Raw genomic sequence first — 14,896 nt, forward strand, 5'->3', positions numbered from 1 at the left:
GCTGGTTTTCTTTCTGCCTTCATTTGTCCCTCACTGCTGCACTGCAGAATCCCACATCTCTCCTCCTTTGCTTTTTATTAACCCCATTCCCTGACCAGATCAAATCCTTCAACTTCATGTACTACAATGAAGTGAGCGATCGTCAAATCATCCTAAAAAGTATCAATCTAGACTGACTGCACCCACCAAGACTCTGATTGTATCTGTACTGTTAGATGCTTGTATGATAATTCACTGCCTAAAATACAACACAGTGAGAAACCGAATCATGACCTGCAGATGGTGGCCGGCACATTGACCTAGAGCTGTATGGGCCAGGGTAACCTGATGCCCTGCCAGCACCTTCAAGAGAAGTGAATAATCTTAGGGTGACCTTGGATTCAACCCCTTCGCTGATCCCTCATGTCAGTTAAATCGCAAATAACATGGCCTATGCTCTGAAGACATCAGGACACATATTGCCCTACCTTGAGCACCAACAAAAGCTATAAACTCTGCTTTTGACATAGAGGAGTACATGTTTACTGCAAAGCGTACTTCAGTTACTCTATAAAGCTTGTTTTTTTTGCCAGAAATGGGGCAACACATAAAACAACATCATGTGGCTTGCTATGATATTTTTTATTACTCCAGTATTGGAACTTTCATAGATTCACATGGTTGAATCATTCCTCGTCATCAAGATGGGAGTCCCCAGTGTATTATAATAGCAATGTAATGATAACTAAAGAGTATACAGGCCTAAGGCCTGCCACATTAGTAGTCGATCCATGTCTGTGGAGGCTGCCTCTGTTGATATTTGGGACGAAAGGATCAGTAAGTGGAGAACAAAGAGGGATATTTAGATTTTTGAAATCCCCCTCTGTAGGAAGGATAGCTCCTTCCTCTGGCACCCCGAAAGGGCTGTTTTTGAATTGCATGGTTCCAAGGGACTTTGCTATGTGGGGGTCCTCAAAGTGAAGCCTTTTCTTTCCACAGGTATTGCAGGCCCTGAAGAGGCTCTTCCTCTCTTTGTCAGACATGGCGAAAAAGCACAAGAGCAGACTATGCTCTGATTTAAAATGAGTTGCTAGTTGAAGGCAATACATTATATAAGACTGCTTAAATGTTACTTCAAATTGAATCTTTAAACTCCTCTACCTCATCTTAATGTTGTCAGGCTGCTGAACTGGTCAATCACAGCTCATACTAAAGAAATAACATATTTAAGTACAAGCCAATATCCATGCATCATTTTGCTATCACTAAAAGTCTCAATGTAGCAGTTCAGAGAAATTCTCATAATTAGTCTTTATTTATTTCTCCTGCTTTTGAGTTGAAAGCATAAAAATGTAAAAAGGACCAAGGAGTTGTGCACACTCTAACGTAGAGTTGGGTGAGCCACTGATTGCTCAAGCCAGACTCGAGCCTGAAAAAAAAGCTCAGCTTGAGGTCCTGTGGGAACCTCAAGCCCATAACGAATCAAATTTTCATGTGACGTCGTCCTGCCTTCCTCTTGCTATGATGTGGCCTTCGAGTCAGAGCTGCTAATTGGAAAACCAAGTTTGAGTCATGGCATAAACTCAACTTCCTACGATTCTGTGCAAATCACTTATCTGTCCATGTCTATAAACAAGACATGTGATATTGTGTAATATAACTAGTGCTCATGTAAAGTGCTCCAATAATCTTCAGGTCAGTTTTGTGCTATATTTTGAAAAGAGCACTAAGGTAAAAGGGAAAGTAAAATGGATAAATATTTATTGCCTGATTTGTAGAAAGTGAAACCAGAAAACTTGGTTGCTTCAAGGCTTCCCAGCTTAATTTGTGTTATTAGGCAACTGATTTAATCCACTAAAACTTTTTTTCTCCATTATCACAAAGGAAAGCACTGTCAAATATGTGAGTTTAGACTTCCAGTTGTACAAAAATAACACTTTTAATAAGTACTTCTTATTGCAGTGCTATTAGGTGCCATGTGAAACAAGTGCACTTTTCTTAATTCGGAAGAGGCTTTTTCATAAAATACTGCAAGTTTGTTGCATGATTTACATAGCAGATATTTTCGGGACTTGGCTCATGCATGGGCTTTAAGATCTGATCCAGACCCTGGCTGGGCTGGGCTCTCCTTGTTAATTTGTTGGGCCACCCACCTATACTCTAGTGGCTCCTGGATAACCAACAGGTTATTTCTAAGTCAAAGCCTACCTAAAGCTGCAGCTGTCTGATTTGCTAACCACTTTCTTGTGGATGTTCTGAAAACTTCCCTAGGAAACTATTCTGCCTATTGCTGACCATTTGCTTTGTGGTTTGTAACTCACCTTGCTCGCTTTCTATTTGCTGGCTTTGATTTAGGCTGTCCAGCTTGAGTTTGTCTGTCCAGCATTGCTTGTTTACTTTATCCTTCTGAGTACTGCCTTCTGTAAACCGGCTTTTAAATCTTGCTCTTACCTTGTCACATTTGCTGTGCGTTCAAAGGCAGAGGTCAAATGTCAGGCTCTGCCTTCCGAGGAAGCTTGGTGTTTGCTTTTCTTTCTCTTACTTCAAAATGATAGAATGTGACAATCTTGCTTTGAAACTAAAGGCCTTTTTTCTAGCATGCAACAAAAACGAACTGTGCCGATATTTCAGTATGTATACCAAAATTAGGAAAGTACTAATTACGTTCATTTTTTTGTAATACTGAAGTGTGGTGGAAACAGATGTTTGAATGTGATCAAAGCTCATCAGTATAGGTGATGTCAGTTACACCAATTATCGTTTGTGAGCAGTAAAATTGTATGTCTGTGCAAATGTAATGGTCAGTTAAACTTCAAAGTGTGCTGCTGTAATGGCAGTGCACTACCACACCATGCATACTCCATGCTATGCCACCCCACTCTACATCACTCCACTCTACGCACCTTCCATCCACTTCCCTCCATTCCAACCCCCTCCCCTCTACGCCCCTCCACTCAATCAACTCCACTCCACCCAAATCCTATCTACCCTAATCAACTCCAATCTACATCAGTCCACTCCACTGCATTCTACCCCACTCCAGTGTAGCCCACTTCACTCCAGTAATCCCCAAATCCACTCCACACCAAACTACCCTATTCCACTTCAATCTACCCCCTCAATGCCAGTGTACCCCAATCTCTCACTTCTTTCCAATCTTCCCCACTCAGCTCAATTTAGATGGCTGGACTTCTAGTCATTTTTAATGTTTCTACCTCACTCCACTCTGATCTCCAATCCAATCTTTCCCAATCTGCACTGCAATCTACCACTCCATTCCACTCCAACCTGCCCCACTGCAATCCACCCAGCCTACTCCACTCTACCCCCGTCTACTCCACTCTACCCCATCTACCCCACCACAGTCTAACCCATTTCAATCAACGCCACTCCATCTTACCCACTCCCCCTACTCCACACCACTCTACCCGCCTGCAATCTACCCCTCCCCACCCCACTCCACTACTGCAGTCTACTCCACTAGATTCTACCCCATCAACTCAACTCTAATCTATCCTAATCCACTCTACTCTACTCCAGTCTATTCCACTACAATCTACCCCACTCCAGTCTACCCATTCCACCCCACTCTACCACACTCCACTCTACCCAAGTTTCCTCCATGCTACTCTACCCCACTCCACTCTAATCTACCCCAGTCTCCCCCATGTCACTCCAATTTACCCACACTCCCTCGGTCCACTGGAGTCTACCCTATTCCACTCAATTTAGATGGTGGTACATGTAGTCATATTTGACTGTTTCTTACCGTCAGTAGAAATCTGGCAGTGAGGAACACTAAAACTATTATAATGCTCCCCCTGCCATAGCAGAAGCATCCCATGGCGAGGGGAGCATTACTTTTTTTCTTTTCAAAAATAAAATCCTGTTTTCGGTTGTCTTTTGAAAATAAAGATAAGAATGTCATTTGTTACAGAGGTGTGTCCTTATGACGCATACAAGTAGCAAACAATAAAATGCATTGACAGGTACCACTGTGATGGTTGTTCCTGTCAATGACTATTTTGTGGTAATTTATAAATTAAGTGGGTGATCTCTCCACCATGAGGGCGGAGTAGTTTACTCACTCCCCATGGTGGACCCACAGGCCATCCTTCCAGACATAAACCTGGGCCTAAGTGCTGTTTACACTTATGAATTATGAGTCGAAGGGCACACATTGTAAAAGGTACTACCACAGGTGAGTAAATTATTATTTAAAACGTGAAAGTGAAAATACAAAGAAAATGTTAGATATCAAACAAGTAATTGGTCTGTGAGGACCACTTTCTGTTATTGTTATGGGTATTTGAAGTCCATTTCGTATTGTTTGCTATATATATCCTAAGTATTTGTGCAATATTTGATTATAGGCTCACCCAAAGGTATGTGATAAATTAAAAACGTTAATGGTGGAGTGGTCTGAAGAATTTCAAAAGGATCCTCAGTTTAGTTTGATATCGGCTACTATCAAATCAATGAAAGAGGATGGTATAACATTCCCGACTACTGGATCTCAGGTAGAATTAATTTGTCTGGTTGTTTTAGTAATAAGTTTATATTTTGCGAACTTGCTGCTTTTGAATTAAATCTACTTTTCTCTAAAAGATAACACAGTATATTTGTGTGATTATATTCGATATGCCTTGTTTTTGTAGGGGTGAAAAAGGCTGACTTATGCATACACCTTTCAGGTCTATTTCAGTAAAATCATAAGGTCCTCTTCCTTTTGCTTTATCTTGGTGGACTGTTTTGTTTCTCCTCAAATGCTACAACGGCTTCTGTGCATGACCCTAAGCTGTTATGCCCCCATATCCTCCTCTTTCCTAATCCAGCCTGTGAGTTGGGTTGAAGCGAATTGACTGAGGCTGGCACTCGTCAAGAGAGAGCAAATGGACAACCTCTTTTAAAAAGATACTGGCCAGGACAAGCTGATATGTTTTTCTCTTTCTGTCAGGAAAGATACTTAAGAAAAACATACAGACTACCGCCAATAGGATAACACGCTTTGGAGAGGATAAAAATACATCTAATCTTCGAGACAGGTGCTGTCACACTGGGCACATCAGGGACTTAAAGCGGCATATGAAAGCAAATTGCCAACAAGACTAGTCATGGATGGATCTCCTCACCAACTCACCATAGTTTCAGCAAGCACAAACTTGAAAAACCATTTAAGTGACATTTATTTCCAGGTTTGGTCTTAGTCGTGTATTTGACTGACTAATCAGAGAAACATACATGTTCTTATCTGATTGTACAAATCATCCAGAACACTACAGCTGACACTTACATCGACCTCCAATAAATAATATTCCAGACTTCACCACAATCATATAATTGAAACCAGTGTCCATCTGTTGTTCATCTGGAGCAAATTATATTAAAATAAATGCAGGAAACCTGCAAATTGACAGTTGAGCGATGCAAAAACTAAAGTGGTAAGAAAAATAATTATATTGATCTTTTTTTGACCTGCCTTGTACATTGCAGTAAATGAATGAGCCTTTTACAATAGGAGACTTGGGTGCGAGTGCACTTTCTACTGGATTGCATTTTCTCTCTGTATCCACTTCATCTAACCAACTTTTAAGCATTTTTGTTTTGTTCCTGTTCTTTTCTTAAATTTTCTGTAGCTTGGTGTAACCTAGTTTTAAAATTGTAGAACAAAGAATGCAACCTAATACTTTTTAAAACTTTTTATTGAATTTTCATTAACATTGCAAAACAATGAGAAAACTGACTTTGAACAAAATTACGAATACTTTCCCAGAACGTAGAGAAAGTATCTACTCTGTTATGGAGGTGTACGACATGTCCAGGAGCATCCCAGGGCATTTAAAACAAGAATGCAGTAAGACATAACCCACCTTCACCCTGTCCCCTAATTTTGTTCAATCTGGCTGCATTATTACTCTTGTCAGTGTCTAGACAGAACATTTTCTTTTTATTAAGGATTTCAGTCCATAGCCTGACATTGATTCCACTGAACCCATATCTTATCAAACTACTGTGGGCAGCCATGGGCAGTGTATACTGTCTCCCCTTCCCGCTGCACAAATTCATTTTGATTGTCCAGCTGTCCATCCTCAAAATCTCACAGCTACCCCACCTCAGAACAGTGTCTAGTTTGGCTATTATTAGTTCCACATTACAGAGTAATAACGTATTTGAATAATGTCTGCTCCTCCGACCTCCCATATTCCTATTGTCATCAGAGAAGGGTTGAGAGTCAGTGTCTCTCCTGTTACTAGCGAGATCCTGTGCCCTGCTTCAATTGAGAATGACTGTATTCATGTCCAGTTGCACAGAATGAGGAGTAGCGTCCCAGAGTATCCTCAGCCTCAAAGACATTACTCATCACTGTTCCCACGACTCAATACTTTCTGATTCTTCAGCTACTCAATCTGTTCTCCAACTCCTACACCTCCCTGGCTCTTTCTCTCTTTCTCAGTCACACGTGAGATTGTGTCCCCTCATGACTGTGCTCTTCTCATATAACAACCTTGAATTGCAGAGACTGCATTTTCCCTAAAATGTAACACTTATTTGACCCAGGAACCTTTAAGTGTGCCAGTTGGTAAGCTCCCAGGATCTAGTTTACACTCGACCCAAATCAGAGCAGTTGGAAGATCAATTTTTGTACATATTGGGGAGCAATCTGATATTCCCCTACCTAGGTAAGCTGTATCTTGGGACCGGCCTCCCTGTGTTAGCGGGACTAGGAATGAATCCAGTGCTGACATGGAGCCTGTGGAACCAGACACATGGGTTTACTACTGAACTGTGGGAGTGTGCTCCTTTCCAGAGATCCTTTAGACCCAGGGCTGTGGTAAAAGTCTGCAGATGTCTATTCAGCCTTTACGAACTGAATTCCCCTGGTGACTCTGTCCAACTCCCGACTCATCATTAGATTAAGGTTATTCCCAATAATAGTCAGCAAGGCTGGTGCTGTAGCCAAACAGTCTCTAAGTTTCTCAACATTGTCGACTCTAGGCCATAAAGGAAATACCAGGAGGCCACTGTGTTTTTCTGTCCCATTCCTGTCTCCAGTCACTGCCGCTTAGTATCCAGATGACAAACAACAGTAGTGATTTACAGGCCAGTTTCCAACTCCTCCGGATCTGAAAGCAATGCCAAAGTGCACCCAAACCCAATTTCATGTTACTTAGGTGGCTTCAGTCATTCCCCCCACCAGGTGAGTCTTCTGCAACAGAATTAGTTCTGGACTATGTCTATACAAATATCATGATTCCACCCCTCTCTTAAGTGCATTAACCAGCCCATTTAGTTTTCAAGAGGATGGTAAGGCCTGCTCCTTAGTATTGGCTCGTCCCGCATAGTCGAGGCTTGTCGCATAATGCTTTGACATGCTCCCCCTGTCCTTGCCCCTGGGTGCTTCTTCTAGAGTCTGCCCCTTCACTTACTCATTCATCTCCCCTCCCCTGTCCTACTACCTCGGGTTTCGAGTTTGAAACTGCACACCTCACCAATGCTTAAGGTGTCCGTCCCCCTCCTAGAAATAACTTCAAACGTTCTTGGGTTTCTGTTTCACAAGTCTCTTCTCCTTTTTGCCTGAATGGAGAAGTGATGGCAGGTTTTTGAGTTGAGCTTTGAAATTATATCTCCTACCTCTGATTGCACCAGCCCCACCCATTAATCCAGCCACATTCCCTGCATGATCCATCAAGATTCCACCAAAATTAAGTTGGTCTTGTGTTGCCGTTGCCTTTTGTGCCCCTCCTTGTCTCTGAACCATTTAGTACGTTGTCCTCCATTCCTTTCTATTCTGTGGCATCTGTGGTTTCTCTACTGGGCGCCATCCCTCGGGCCTATCCTAGTCTTAATTTAAGACCTCAAGAACCACAATTTCCCTTCCACCAGGATTCTCAATTTAGATGAAAAGATCATCATAAACTGCAGGTTTCACTGAAGAGCTCCTTTTTGGCCTTCTCAAAGATCTCCACATTGCCTGAAGCTCGTGTGTAGTCCAGTCCAGGGTACACTATAATTGTATCCAGTATTGGATCTTTCATAGATTGACATGCTTGAATCATTCCGCATCGTCGAAGTGGGAGTCCGACGGTACCATAACACAGCAGTATGTATCATTACCATAGGCCCTAAGGCCAATGAACAACCTCTTTAATGGTATATCTATGTCTTTTTTTTTTTTTCTTTTTTAAGGACCAAACTTGAACTATGACTAATCAGGTGACCGCATCCTCTACAACATTCCCAAGAGAGGCTACATCCCTCAGATTTTCTACCACTTGTCGTGTGAAGGGAGTCTCCCTGGCCTCTTCTCAATTTTTTTTTCCCTATTTCAACCTATAATTCAGCTGGAAATGTCCGAGAAACTTCCAAAAAGGACTTTTCAAATCCTGCAAGTCACGTGGGGAAAAATGTCTTCATGTGGATGATCAACGCAAGGAATGTCTTTGCTGCTGCTACCCCAGTCACCAGGAAAAGGACTGTAAGATAATGAGAACCTTTTCTACAAAGGCTCTAAAAGATAGTGAGGGGAGGCTACTTCTGTGGCTTCAGAAGTCTAGGAGCCAAAAGATTCCCACTTCTGAAAAGGACAGTAACACTTCAGAGAGGTAAAGAAAAAGAGCGAGATCCTCAGAGAAAACATGTGAGGAGAGTAGAAAGGCCTTAAAGTCTCACCATACAGATCCTCTGAAGAAGGAGAAAAGGCACCATTTCTCCACAGAGGATACCTTCTCTCAACCCACTTCTCCATCTCAGAAATATAAAGAATGATCTGTGTCTTAGACTGCTGAAAAAACATCAACACCACCATTGACTGCAGTCTTGATGACGGTTGTAACCGTCTCATCCACGAGGCTATCATCAGCAGGGACATTGACGACGGCGGCTGTCGACGCTCCCATATCATCAATAAGGATTCACCCACTGCGGACTCTCCTGTCTACGACTACGTTGACTGCAGCACCGTCGACGACACCACTGTTGATGGCGGCAACTACAAAAAAGACACAGCCGACAGCGAAACCATCACTGCCGACAACCTCGCTTCAGGACATTGCGTCGATGACATTGTCGACTGGAACATCGACGATGATTATAAAAGTGGCCACAAGGACAATAACTCCAGCGCTATCGTCCCTTAGAAAGATCTCACCTTTTCCTCCATCACATCTGTTAGATATAGAGGAGTCGAATGATGAGGGACCATTTCGGCCATCGCACAGTCCATGTGAACTTCTGGTAAAATGTCGAAGAAAATGACGTTGATGATGAAGATGAGCAAAATTATCATCAATATTTTGCTCCCCCGCCAAAGAGGCATTGCGAACATCATTTTTATTATCATCCGCAACAACAGTAAGTACAATTACCTGTCTCTTTGGCTCAAGATTTGCAAGCTATTTTGCAAGATTACAGACAGATTTCCTGGCACAACTACTGAACAGCAGGTACTACCTCCTCAACCAGCTGTACCTACTACGCCTCAGTATATTCCTCCACCTTTAACTCCCAGAATTACACCAGCGGCAACCATAGCGGCACCACCGAGAAAGGACCCCTCTTCATCAGACGATGAAAGAGAAGAAGGAGAGATACAAGATAATGTTCCTTCACAGAATGAGTGGGAGGACTATCTCATTCCCACACCATCACCTCCACCACCACCACACCCATCAGACTTTTCCCCGGAGGACATACTAGGGTTTCATAACTTGATGGACTGAGCGGTGACAAGGTTTCACCTCCCATCTTCCATCAAGCAATCCGATTGTTTCCTTTATGATTTAAAAAAACAGGCAGGGAAATCAGTCAGAGCAATTTCCATCATTGATTATATTTGGGAGGAGGGGATAAAGATTATGAAGAACCCGGCTACGATGGCGGCATTGCCACCCCATGTAGATGAAATGTACAGAGCCCTGGAAGATTTCCCTGCATGCCTGACGGGTCATCCCAAACCTGATTCACTTATACCGCAGGCTGCACAACGGAATTCCAAGATCTCTTCTGCTTCCATCTCTACACCACCAGATAGGGAGGGTAGATGTCTGGACAATGTGGGTAAGAGGTTTTCCCTCATGTCGGACATTGTAGTATGAGCTGCAAATTCTCTGGCCATCCTAAGCTACTATGATAGGTAGATATGGTTGAACATAGGCAACTTCATAGACCTTATCCTGGAAGACAAGAAAACAGAAGCCACAAAGATTCTACAGCAGGGACAGCACACCTTATCCGAGATGATAGATTGCACAATAGATGTCGCCTCAACAGGCTTTCGCCAACTTGCTGGAGCAGCAGTCCTCAGGTGCCAAGGATGGCTGAAATCGACATCTTTCAGACTGGAGGTCCAGTCTAAGGTCTTAGATATGACTTATGACGGGGAAATGCTGTTTGGACAACACATGAACGATGCACTGTTAACAATAAAAACAGACACTGATACTGCTAGTTCTCTCAGCATCCTCCACTATAAAAAAGCACCCTTTTGAGGAGTTTGTGGAAGAGATTTCTCCACTTATAGAGGAAAATACCAGTGTTAGCAGTTTCAGCCCTTTCAAGCACAGTACAAAACAACTTATCGGCAACAGTACCGTCATCCACCTGCAGCAGCCTATACCAGTTTCGGTGAGTGCCAAACAAGGCACTCGCCGAAAGCAACCCTCCCATAATAGAGACAGGTTGTAAACAGTGACCTAAACTGGGTATCGGCTACATCCTGTGGGTGCAAAGATTTCCAACTATCTACCCCAATGGAAACAGATAACATCGGATAAATGAGTGTTAGACCTGGTTGCTTATGGCCACACCCTAGAATTTGTACAGACTCCACCAAACGACCCTCCAAGGGGAGCCCAACACTTACTGAAAAAGGAATCCTTGCCATGTTGGCAAAGGAAGCAATCAAGAGTTCCTTTTTTACAAAGAGGCATAGGCTTCTACTCCAGATTCTTCCTTATAAGAAAGAAAACAGGGGAATGGAGGCCCATCCTGGACTTTAGAAACCTGAAAAATCCTTACTCGAGCAATCATTTTGGATGATCATCCACTCTGAAACCATGCACCTCCTCAACAGCGGAGATTTCATGATGACTCTCGATTTGCTAGATGCATACTTCCACATCCCCATTCATTCCAAATGCAGAAAATATCTTCCCTTCACTTTTGCCAGTACCCACTACCAATTCAAAGACCTCTCATTTGGACTCAGATCAGCACCTTGCATATTTACAGGGTGCCTGGCACCAGTAGCAGCCGCACTCAGAACCAAGGTCGCAAGTGTTTCTCCTCCATGGAAGACTGGTTACTCAAGGCCTCAACAGCGCACCAAGCATCCAAAACCACGCAGACCTGTCTCGACTTATTTCATAAGCTGGGTCTCATGGTCCATTTCTAAAAATCAGTTGCTATTCCAAAGCAAATCATAACGTCCCCAGGATCTCTTCTGGATACAATGCACAACCAGGCTTATTTATCCCAAGACAGACAAAACAAGCTAAGGGATCTGGCAGTCAAGCTGTCAAAAAGAAGGTCCGCTTCAGTTCATCTGTACAAGTCCTTGCTGGGCATGATGTCTTCTGCAGTCCGTCTAGTATTGTTCACCTGAAGATGAGACTGCTTCAAGAAGAATTGAAAAAACAAAGGATCCAGGCCGAGGGATCATTTGACATAGTGACCATCACTCCAAACGTGAAGAAGGCCTTAGTGTGGTGATCCCAGGTTTCTCATTTATCACAGGGACTGACATTTCTTCCTCATGTGCCAGAGCTTGTGATAATCACAGTCGCTTCTCTGCAGGGCTGGGGTCGACATCTGCAGAACCTAGAAATTCAGGGAAAGTGGTCAACACAACAGAAAACCTTGCATATCAACAGTTTGGAGTTGAAGGCCGTCTTTCTCACTCTATAGGCTTTTCTTCCAATGCTAACAGGCTCATCAATGCTGGTTCGTAAGGACCACACAACTGGCATGCATTTCATAAACAAACAAGGGGGCACACGATCATTAACACTCTTCCTGGAGGCTCAGGATCTGAGGTATTGGCTCACTATTCACAACATATCACTGAGAGCCGAACATGTGTCCAGAATCAGCAACACTTTAGCAGGCACACTTAACAGTACCACAGACAGTTGTCTCAGGTAGGAGCTGGATCAAAAACAGCTAAACAGGATATTCTCATACTGGGGCTCACCGGCATTGGATCTTTTTTGGCACACACAAAAACACCAAATGCGAGTTCCATGACAGTTTGTACCCGCTCCCAGGGTCATGTGGGTAATGCCCCCCTCCCCTCTCCCCTACTGAAGGCTCTTAGGAGGATGAGGAGAGAGCACTGTCTCCTGATAATAATTGCTCACTGGTTTACAGAACACTTCCTGTTGTCGTAAGGCTATCCCATTTGCCCCCCATCACTGCCAACATTGTTAACCATGACCAAGGGCCAGATTCTCTATCCGTATCCAACATCTCTCCACTTATGTGCATTAATCCAGAGTTCAATGAGTTTAAAGACCTAGACATCCCCCAGGACTGTAGGGGTATTAAATGTAAAGCAAGAGCTCAATCCACCAACAAAACGTACAGGTTAAGATAGAAAAGATTCTATGTTTGGTGTCAACAACCTAACCTGGATACCTTAAAAGCATCATCTGAACAGATTCTGCCATATCTCCTATCACTCGCTAGATCTGGATTGGTGCATGCGTCTGTCAAGGGTCACCTCGCAGCAATATTGAGATACATACATTCATCGCACTCTCCTTCACTTTGCTCTGCAAAAATAATTAAACAATTCATGAAGAGATTATGCAGGGCTTTCTCTTTGGTCAGAGCTCCTCCTCCAGAATGGCATCTCGGAATAGTTCTCTCCCAGCTACTGAAACTGCCATTTGAACCTATTCTGAAAGCAGACCTAAAGCTCCTGACTTGGAAGGTAGTGTTACCACTAGCTCTCACTTCAGCTAGGAAAGTCAGCGAAGTATGGGCTTTCACTATGCAGAAACCATTCCTTCACTTCACTGGCAATAATGTTCTCCTAAGGATGATTCCTAGACGCATTCCCAAGGTGTCAACTCAATTTGATCTTAACTAACCCATCATAATATGCACCATTTCCCTAAATCCAGGTACCCCAGCTGAGCAGCTGCTTCCTACTCTGAATGTTAAAAGGTGCCTTACATTCTATTTGCACAGCACTCTGCAGATACACAATCCTAATCAACTGTTTGTATCATATAGTCAAACGCATCAAGGGTCTGCTGTCACTAAGGCTACGATTGCAAGATGGATTTCCACTGCCAGACAGTTCTGCCATTCAGAGGCTGGTGAACCACTTGCAGCTAAAGCCAGAGCATGCTCAACAAGGGCAGTATCCACCTTGATTACTCTGTTTGCAGGTGTTCAGTTGGAAAATATTTGGCGAGCTGGACCGTGGAAGAGCACCTACACATTCATGCAGTACTACTGCCTCGAATCAACGCATCATGGGGAGACAGCTGTAGGACAGGCGGTGTTAACGGCATCTGTTTCAATAAAGTGAGCCTCTGTTTATAAGGGTATTTGTATATTACTATTTAAATGTATTTCCATGTCATACTCTTTTATTGGTATTCCTGTCATTCCATCTCTAGAACGTTAAGCTTAGACAATGTAACTGCGTTGTATTGATTTCTTAGCCCCCATCCTCAAAGGATATTTATATAACTCCAAAGCATACTTATAATAACTGTTTGCTATTCTTATTCAACGTATGAATCTATGAAAGATCCAATACTGGACAAGACAATGAGTTACTTACCTGTAACTTCAGTTCTCCAGTATTGGTATATTTCATAGACTCACATGTGACCCACCCTCCTTCCCCAAGAGGCTCCCCTTATACCATATCTAAAATCATTACACTTGTGCTCTCAAATTTGAGGGATGCAACCTCTCTCAGGAATGTGCTCTAGTCTGTTTTGATCCTTTTTAAAAAAAATGACATACATATGTTATTAACCAGACTGTTCATTACCATTAGGACCTATGTTTATGATACATACTGCTGTGTTATGGTATCCTGGGACTCCCAGTGCAAAGGGGAATGATTTGAGCATGTCAGTCTATGACAGCTCCAATACTGGAGAAACCATATTGACCACAAAGTCCTCAGTGAATCGTCCTGGTCTCAACTTTCTGCCTGTTCTGTGATCTTAGCCAGTTCTTCTTCGTCCGCCTCCACTCCTAAAAGTGTATTTGTCCATTTAATGACTGTGCTGTCTTCTAATACATTTCTCAGACAGTTTCTGCCTTCGTACAAAGGCAATCCGCCCCCTCCTGGCTCTTGTGCCCAGAGAGATGCATATTTAGCGCGCTTTCTTCCTTGTGTCCTGCTGTTGCATTGGTTATGGTCCACTGTTTTGTGCTCTTGACGAGAAGGGAAGGGTTCGGGGAGTTTTTATGGCTAATCCTCTGCCGGTCCACGCACCAGTACTCCATGCTGTCAAACACGACACCGCTGCCTTGTGTTCTATTGCCAAAATTAGGAGACCGGCATGGGAACTCAGTTTATCTCCCACATTTATTCAGTGATCACATCTTGGGCGGGCTATTTAGCTTTGGATACTTTCCATCTTGGTTTGCAGCTGTTACTGTCGATGCATCCAGCCACTCACTGGTGTTCCGGATAAAGTTCATCTTCCTACATCCCCCTGGTGTTCCTCACTCAGTGATGTTTTGGATAAATTTCATCTTCCTGCATCCCACATCCCCCAATGGCCACAATTCTGCTCCTCACCTTCTACCGCAGAGCCTGTCTTCAGCGATTGGGAGACATCGGGGAATTGCTGGTGCTGATCTTCGTCGGTTGGACACTGCACATCACACTCCTTTATTTAGCATTGTGGCCACGCGCAATCAACTCATTGCATTCTCAAAAATG

At 43.3% G+C, this 14,896-nt stretch overlaps 1 protein-coding gene across 2 annotated transcripts in view; it reads left to right on the plus strand.

Annotated features, from left to right (window-relative positions):
* Positions 1-14,896, plus strand: part of STAM2 (signal transducing adaptor molecule 2) — a 310,306-nt gene that overhangs the window by 80,052 nt on the left and 215,358 nt on the right. For both annotated transcript variants that reach the window (XM_069225179.1, XM_069225180.1), the window contains exon 5: positions 4,353-4,499. In XM_069225179.1, coding sequence (XP_069081280.1) covers positions 4,353-4,499 — 147 coding nt within the window. The remainder of the gene's footprint in view (positions 1-4,352; positions 4,500-14,896) is intronic.

The sequence above is a fragment of the Pleurodeles waltl genome, chromosome 3_1 (genome assembly GCF_031143425.1).
Source record: "Pleurodeles waltl isolate 20211129_DDA chromosome 3_1, aPleWal1.hap1.20221129, whole genome shotgun sequence".
NCBI lineage: Eukaryota > Metazoa > Chordata > Amphibia > Caudata > Salamandridae > Pleurodeles > Pleurodeles waltl.